The 9,259-nt window shown below is 37.2% G+C and overlaps 1 protein-coding gene across 1 annotated transcript; it reads left to right on the top strand.

Moving 5' to 3' along the window:
• The first annotated feature begins 5,379 nt into the window (after window positions 1-5,379).
• On the top strand, window positions 5,380-7,068 carry LOC113176207 (DDB1- and CUL4-associated factor 8-like). The gene has a single exon (XM_077794026.1). It carries the CDS (start codon window positions 5,380-5,382, stop codon window positions 7,066-7,068), a length of 1,689 nt encoding a protein of 562 aa, XP_077650152.1.
• Window positions 7,069-9,259: the final 2,191 nt, after the last annotated feature.

Raw genomic sequence — 9,259 nt, 5'->3', positions numbered from 1 at the left:
CCACCTAAAACTAAAAAATAAATTAAAAAGAGAATTGTAATGCATTCCGCTGTCATTTATTTTAAAAAATCAATTAAAAAAGAAACTTCTACCATCTCCAATGCATTACTTTTACCACTCACTACTAAATAACTATAATTAACATATAACATATGTAATAACCATAAATTAAGTAAAAACAATCTCCTAACCTCATTTCCCCTTGCTATTACTCCCATTTTCTTCTTTTTGCAGCAAAACTCCTTATAAGAGTTTCGTCTCACACCAGTCAGAATGGCAATTATCAAGAAACAATAAATGTTGGCAAGGATGTGGGAGAAAGGTATACTCATACATTGTTGGTAAATTGGTGCAACCACTCTGGAAAGCAGTATGGAGATTCCTCAGAAAACTTGAAATTTAACCACCATTTGACCTAGTTATCCCACTCCTCAGTATATATCCAAAGGATTTAAATCAACATACTACAGTGACACAGTCACATCACTGTTTATAGCAGCTCAATTAACAATAGCTAAGCTATGGAGCCAACCTAGGTACCCTTCAACAGATGAATAGATAAAGAAAACATGGTTTATATACACAATGGAGTATTACTCAGCCATGAAGAATGACTTTATAATGTTTGCTAGTAAATGGATAAATCTGGAGAATATTTCATGCTAAGTGAAATAAGCCAGACCCAAAAGGCCAAAGTTCAAATGTTTTCTATGATATGTGGAAGCTAATCCACAATAATAGGGAGAGAGAAGAGAAAAAGATCAGTGGAATAGACAAAGGGGAATGAACAACAAGGAGGGAGGATTGGATAAGAAAAGACAGTGGAATGAATCTGACATAATTTGCCTATGTACATTTTTAAAATACCACAGAGAATCTCACCATCATGTACATCCATAAGGAATTAATTTTAAAAAAATAACTATGGATAAATGGCAGAAATGTCCAAAGAGTAGAGGGAAGGAAGCAGAGGCTGGGGAGAGGGGAGAGAAGAGGGAAGTACTGGAAACTGAATTAAAATAAGATATATTCCATGCTTTAATAATCATATCAAAATGGATTCTACTGTCATGTATATCTAAAAAGAACCAAGAAAAAAACAAGAGTTGTCTCTACTCACTGTTTTCACATCTTCTCTCTCTTTTCTCTCCCCAAACTTCCTTGGCTAAGTATTTGTTCTCATAAGTCCTATAAAGAATTCCAACAAGTCAGTGGTTACCTCACTGTTACCAAGTGCAACAGTCATTTCTCAAGCCCTACCTTAATTTATCATCAATATTTTGCACAATTGATAAGTTCTTCCTTTTTGAAGTAGTTTTGACATTTGCATCATAGTCTTATGTTTTCTCCTTTACACCTGGCCACTCCTTCTGTTCCATATGGGTTATTTTCTCCTTTTATTTTTAAAATAATATTGAAGTTTCCAGTGTCCAGTTCAAGATCTTGGTTCTTCTCACTGTATATTCACTCAGTAGGTGATCTCTTTTATTACTAGTGGTTAAGGACTGCCAAATTTATATCTATATTGTCTATCTTGCCTGTAAACTCCAGGTATATGTATCCAATTGCTACATCAATGCCTCTATTTTCTCAATGTTTAGTGGATATTTTTATACTTGATAAAAATAAAATTCTTGATTCCCCATCTCCATCTCTAGCCCTCCTAGTAAATAGCACTACCATCCACCCACAGAGTCTAGCAAATAATTAGGAGTTGTCATTCATGCCTATCTGTACCCCAAAAGTTAAGTTAGTTTATAACTCCTATTGAGATTCCTTCTCCTTCCTTCTTTTCATGATTTGATGGGAAGGACTCACAGAAAAACAGAGAGTATGGAGAATACATTTGAGGAATTTATTTTTCTGATCTCTTCCTTATGGGGACATGAAGGGATGGCTAATTTCATGACCGATTCTTCACAATTCCCTGCCTCATATTTTTCATAACTAATTTCTTTTGGCCATACATTTAGGGTTAAGGGTATAATGCCTTTCTGTTCACAATAACATGTAATTCCAAATCTTTACCTTGTGATTTCCCTACAGTCTGCTCTCACCTTTGTGGAAGCCCACTGGTTGAACTGCTTCAAATTACCCAACTGGTTTGTGTTTCTTGTCTGTAAGCTTACTAATTCACCTGAAACTCATTTCAACCCATCAGCAAATGCTATCATTTCTACTTTCAAAATATATTCCAAAACTAACTAATTTTCACCACCTGCACCATTTCAAACCAAATTTAAACTCTGTTCTCATTTGAGTTAGAGCAATAGTTTAGTACTCCTGCACTTTCTTCCCACCCCATGCTATTCTCCAAACAGCAACCACTGTCATCCTTTTAAAATGTAAGGCACATAATGCATTCCCCTGTTCACAGGATTCCAAAGGTTTCCTAGCATGCTTAGAATAAAATAAATTCCAAATTCCTACGATAACCAACAAGACTCTGTTTAGTTGGCTGTGGCTTTTTCTAATCCCATTGCCTGTCACTCTCCACAGTGCTTACTTGGAATGCTGCAATACAGCCTCTCTGAAGTCCTACCAACACTCATATTATACTACTATTTCAAAAATTTTGCACTTAATGCCACTTTATAGGGAATATTCTTATCTTAGATATTTGATGATCCAGCTCTTTTAACTTAGCCCACTACTTAAATGTTATACTACAGAGCAGACTTTCCCTAAGTGTACTGCCTAAAATAACAACCTATACTCTATATCCACCTATTTTTCTCCATAATATTATATCTGCTTAATCTAGTCTATTAATTTGTCTATTATCTCTTCTCTCCACTATGTTATATAGTCCATGAGTGATTGGGGTGATGCTTTCACTCACCACTGTATTATCAATACTTAGAAAAGTACATGACACATAGAAGCCCTAAATAAATTGTGTGGTGAATGAATGAATGACTCAATGGGAATGGAAATACACCATATTGCTCAGTGAGATATAAAGCCAAATTTCAATGAATAGCCAATTCATAGTCAAAGCTTGTTTCATGCACAAGCTTTTAAAAGGTATATTGATACCATAGTATCTGATTCATCCTCTAACACACTGACACTGAATTTGCAATGTGATAAGACATGTTCAAAACCAATTAATAAGGTTTCCTCTGCTGCACAATATCACTATAAGCATATTAGAGCTTGATACACTAAGTTTCCTAGTTTTTGTGATCCACAGCTGAGCAGAACCCCGTGTTAATGAACAATGTCTACTTTTAAAAACTACTGTGCAATATATAATACATATAAAGAGAATATAAATGTATATGCCTTGCAACAGATAATAAAAATAATAATACACTATAGGAAGGTATAAATATTACCAAGAATTTTTGAAGTTTCTTTTCTAGATTTCAAACTCTTCCTCCCCTATAAGGATTATTCTAAATTGTGAGTCAATTATTTCCTTGCCTGTTAAAATAATTTTATTTCATAAGAAAACCTTATAGACTTAAATAAAAATAAAATTATAGACTATCCTGTCATTTGTGTTTTCACTCATCATTGTGTTTTTAAGATTCATCTATGTTGATGTATTCAAATTTAAAACAATCATTCTCACTTCTGCACATTATTCATTATAGGAATATATGCTAATTCATTTATCCACATTACTCATGTTGGGCTTTCACGTAGTTTCAGGCTACTGTGCAATTCTTTACAAGTTGCCATGAATATTCTTTCATGTATCTTTCCATTAATATTAGCCTTGAAGCCATCTTTTTTCTTCACAAGACTTTACACTATATATTTAATCAATTTTGCATTTGTCTTGCAATTACTTTAAGGAAAACTTTATTTTCCTCATTCTGGCATTCTTACTCAGCAGTTTACTGTAGGCCTTAGAAAATGTACTCACATCACATTAGATAATTCAGAGAAGCTCTGAAGTCAATGCAGCAATGCCAATTAGCTGCCTCCACAAAGCTGTTTTCCTAAAGGGCCCCAAAGAAGCCTCTAAGATATTTTAAGAGATACAGCTCATATTTAGGTAGCTCTATAACATCACAGAATTTTTTTTCATAAAATTAAGTTGGCATTCCCTAATTATCTTTGATTGGTTTAACTCAAAATAAATATATGGAGTCTCTGATCAAAAAAGAAAAAAGGGCATACTTCTATCTTAAATTGTTAAAATAGTCATTCATTTCAATGTCCACTTTAAATTGACTAGCTGAGGGCTGCGGTTGTGGCTCAGTGGTAGAGCAATTGCCTGGCACATGTGAAGTACTGGGTTCAACTCTCAGCATCACATAAAAATAAATCAAAAAAATAAAGGTATTGTGTGTGTGCCTGGGTATGTGTGTGTGTGTATATATATATATATATATATATATATATATATATATATATATATATATATAGAGAGAGAGAGAGAGAGAGAGAGAGAGAGACCAGCTTATTTCAGCCTTGATTACAGTGAGGGAGTAAATTTCTCACAAAGGGAAACTGTCAGATTTAATAAAAAATGCTGGGCACCAAGTTTAATTTCAATTTCAGATAAATAATGAATAAAATTTTAGAGGAAGTATGTCTAATGTGATATTTCACATCTACTGATACTAGAAGAAAAGTATTTATTATTTACCTGAAATGCAATTAACTGGGCATCCTGTATTTTATTTGATAGCCATATATCAATTCTGGCAGTTGCTATTTGAATTTTTGAATTGTTTAAAATATCCCCCTTCCTCTTTGGTATCAGGGATTGAATCTAAGGGCGACCAACCACTGAGGTATGACCCCCAGCTCTTCTTATCTTCATTTTGAACCAGGATCTTGATAAATTGCGGAGGCCAGCTTTGAACTTGAGATCCTCCGGCCTCATATTTCTTTTACATAAGGAAGTCACTAGCCATGGGGGCATTTAGCTAACCTTTCACAGTCTTTCCCTTTATCTTCATTTCACACAGCACATGATCTTCAAACCCAAGCGATGACAGGCTCAGGCAAACATTTTTGCTTAAGGAAGATCACTTTTGCTGATAGTTCTGCAGCTGAGTAGAAATAACAGGTTGCCGGCTACGACCTTGCGGGCCTGGAAGAAAACAGTCATCTGAAGATATCGCGAGAGATTATAAGGTATGAAGCCTTCTGAACTTCATCGGCCACCATCCTGTAACTGCCTCAGGCAGATATTTCCGGTTTTCCTTCAGCCTAGCAGTTGGAATTTTGTTGCCGCTACGCTATCCTATCCGTTCTGTTTAGGGTTGCCTGCCTCCTTCCTGTAAGCCCTAGCAGTCCGCTTTTCCTCATTCCAGCCAACCACTAGAAACATCCTTCAAAATGTCTGATCCCAAGAGCCGCCCAACTGCCTCACCAAACTTAGAAAACAGAAGCCCGTTTGGCGTCTCTGAGGAGATGTCTGGCTCAGAGGCGGGGAGAGATGCCTGTTCAGAGGTCGAAAAAGAGGCCCCAAAATTGATGGCGGAACTGACTGGAGATGGCGATGTCCCTACCCATGTCCGCACAGAAGGTGAAGGAGCAGACCCAGAAAGTTCAAGCAACACCGTCGATTTTCACACTGAGGAGGACTTTCACCATTTCCTCAGCAGTGAGGAAAGCCTGTACCATCACCCCCTAGAGGAAGAGGAGGAGACCGAGGAGGAAGATGAAGGACGACAACAGCTTCAGGTCTGTGCACAGTACTGGGAGAACAGCTGTGAGGATGAGGATCAGGCCCTGGAGCAGTGGATGACCTCAGAGACCTCTCCCCTCCCGCGACCTCGCTGGCAAGTCCTTACAGCACTCAGGGAGCGGCAGCTGGGTTCCAGTGCTCGTTTTATATATGAGGCCTGTGGGTCAAGAATCTTTGTGCGGCGTTTCAGCTTCCAATATGGCCTTGAGGGCCATTTAGGTTGTGTGAACACTGTGCATTTTAATCAGCGTGGCACCTGGTTGGCTACTGGTAGTGATGACCTACGGGTGATCGTGTGGGATTGGATAGGGAAGCGGCCAGTACTGGACTTTAAGAGTGGCCACAAAAATAATGTCTTCCAGGCTAAGTTCCTTCCTAATTGTGGTGATTCCATCCTCGCTACGTGTTCCCGTGATGGCCAGGTACGGGTGGCAGAACTATCTGCTCCAACATGTGGGAAGAACAGTAAGTGTGTGGCCAAACATAAGGGAGCTTCTCACAAGTTGGCCCTGGAGCCAGACTCCCCTTTTAAGTTCTTAAGTTCAGGTGAAGATGCCATTGTTTATACCATTGATCTCAGACAAGGGCAGCCAGCTTCAAAAGTGGTGGTAACAAAAGAGAAGGAGAAGAAAGTGGGACTATATTCAATCTCTGTGAATCCCAGCAATACCTACCAGTTTGCAGTGGGTGGACGAGATCAGTTTGTAAGGATTTATGACCAAAGAAAAATTGATGAGAATGAGAACAATGGAGTACTTAAGAAATTTGTTCCTCATCACATGCTCACCTGTGATTTCAAAACAAGTATCACCAGTCTTGTGTACAACCATGATGGCACAGAGCTCCTAGCCAGCTACAGTGATGAAGATATTTACCTCTTCAAGTCCTCTGACAGTGATGGAGCTCACTATGTTAAGAGATACAAGGGCCACAGAAATGATGCCACAGTGAAAGGTGTCAATTTCTATGGCCCCAGAAGTGAGTTTGTGATGAGTGGTAGTGATTGTGGGCACATCTTTCTCTGGGAGAAAGCATCTTGCCAGATCATTCAGTTCATGGTGGGAGACAAGGGAGGTACAGTCAATTATCTTGAAGCCCATCCTCACCTACCTGTGATGGCAACTTGTGGCCTGGACCACGATGCCAAGATCTGGGCACCCACAGCTACAGCCTCCACTGAGCTTACTGGGTTAAAGAATGTGCTTAAGCAGAACAAGCAGAAAAGAGATATAGATAACTTGTACGATCCTGACATGTTTGACAGTCACATGCTTTGGTTCCTCACAAGTCACCTTACACGGAGAAATCATTACCAGCACTGGGGAGGTCCTGGCCTTCAGGGCATGAGTGCAGACTTACTTGAGTCTTCCAGCACCTCAGATACATCTGAGGAAGAAGAAAGCCAAGACTGAATGCAGTGCTTGTCATCCTAAGGGATTCAACCCCCCTCAAGCTAGATGCCACCTCAGTGGACTTCAGAATTTAGTTTAAATATAGATTTACCTTTTGTTGGTTCTGTTTTCTATAAGATATACTAAGAAACATTTTTATTATTTCCTTCCTCTTTCCTTTCTCTTTCCTCCCCCTGCTTCTTTTATGCTCTCTTTACTCATAATCCTTATGTGAATATATAAGTAAATTGGTTACGCCTCTCTTTCTTCCATTTTAGTTCACCTCTAAAATTTCCTAATTCTGGTATCTATCTTCTCATTTCTGACACTATAGAAATTGCCAATTTTAAATATTTAGTAATTTAATGCTGGTTAAATTTAAGATCTTCATTTGACCCAAAATTTCAGAAATATGTTTGCGCTTAAGAAATAAAGTTAGATAAACAGTATTTTTCTTCCTTGAATGCTGACCCTTGACCATACATATACCAAACACAATTTGTGTGTGTGTGTGTATGTGTGTATTATAGAAAAGGAAATGAGAAGAAAAGATGGGTAGGTAACTTCCTAACCATATAATTCACCCCCTTAGAATTAGAATAAATAACTTGGTGTTATCTACATTTTCTGAATACTTATATTAGAAATATTGAATAATTTGATAAATTTGGTAAAAACTAAATTAAACTTAACCCATATGATATTGTTTATATACTTCTCTTTCAATTTTCTTTGTTTTTTGTTGTTTTGGTTTTTTTTTTTTTTTTGGTTGAAAAATCTCACAGGATCACCTTCCAGTGAGAACTCCTGGGACAACCATCTTCTATAACATGCTAACTAGGAATGTAAGAATTCCTCATAGTTGACATACCATTTAAGTTAACTTACTAATAGCATTGTTGCCATAAAAGATTTTTTTATGCTTATAAACATTTGATGTGACCATTAGAAAAATCCTATTAGACATTTGTGCACTGTTTAAAATTCTTGCAATTATTTTTAAGAGATTAAATTATTTAAAATGTATTTTAGCCATATTTAAAGTAAATTTTGAATGTCCAATTACTATTCAACAATATCCTTTTTAAAAAAAAAATTTAGTTGTCAATTTTTCCTTTATTTTACTTATTTATATGCCATGCTGAGAATTGAACCCAGTGCCTCAAACATGCTAGGCAAATGCTCTACCACTGAGCTACAACTCCAGCCCAATAATATACATTTTTTTACAAATATTTTTAGTTGTAGATGAGTATGACACATTTATTTATTTGTTTGTTTATTTATTTATTTTTATGTGGTGCTGAGGATCAAACCCAGTGCCTCACACCTGCCAGGCAAGTGCTCTACCACTGAGCTACAACCCCAACCCCAATAATATCCATTTTTGTTTTATGATTTTTTGTATAACTAAATGCATATCACTTTTCTCCAAATGCAAACTAAATAACACATCCTTGTTTTCAGACTTTTGTCTAGGAAAAAATAATGATGTAATGAAACATCCTATGACCTGACAATACCTTTCCTCTGGTAATACTTCCTAAAATTGGTATTATCACTCCTATTTGGGGTCCAAATAGATAAATTCGCATAGTGAGATTAGATTTTGGAATGGATGATATCTTGAGCAAAGTTCCTGTTCACTGAGATTCAAAGTTAGGGATCTGGGGATTTAGCAAGCAGAGAAGCCCCTACCTGTCTGCTGTTAGGAAAGGACCTTAATAGTCAACAAAGGGGCACTTACTTAGATAACCCAGTGATTCTGAGCATTGTGTTTTAAAACAGGACATAAAGAGAATTATAAACTATGATCTCAACTTTTGGGCACCCTGTGTAACTGGATGGGATGTATATTAGCAATATTAACAAAACATTGAAAAAGCATCATTTGGGATTTCAAGTGACACTTGAGTGTCAGAACAATGGCAAAAAGCACATTAGTTAGGTAGGTCTTTTTCCACCTGCTGTTTGTGAACAGCTCTTCCTCTGTGGGGAATTCATGCCCTGTCAATTTAGCTAAGCTAAAACTGTTCAGGGTTCCCTGCTTGTATCTCTGGATTGCTTGTGCTATGATGCATTTGGCAAAAGATTTGGAAGGCAAAGGTAACAGTAGCCATATTTGTTTTATGCTCAGACAGTAGGAACCAGGGCATCAGGTGTTGCTGCATCTCATGCACATTTTGCTTATATGCTGGCTTACCTTGTTGGT

This window comes from Urocitellus parryii, chromosome X (genome assembly GCF_045843805.1).
Source record: "Urocitellus parryii isolate mUroPar1 chromosome X, mUroPar1.hap1, whole genome shotgun sequence".
NCBI lineage: Eukaryota > Metazoa > Chordata > Mammalia > Rodentia > Sciuridae > Urocitellus > Urocitellus parryii.
This window is presented reverse-complemented; position numbering and strand designations above follow the sequence as displayed.

What these genes read in the sequence shown, in the direction of transcription:
- LOC113176207 (XM_077794026.1), top strand. Translation starts at nt 5,380, where the DNA reads ATGTCTGGCTCAGAGGCGGGGAGAGATGCCTGTTCAGAGGTCGAAAAA.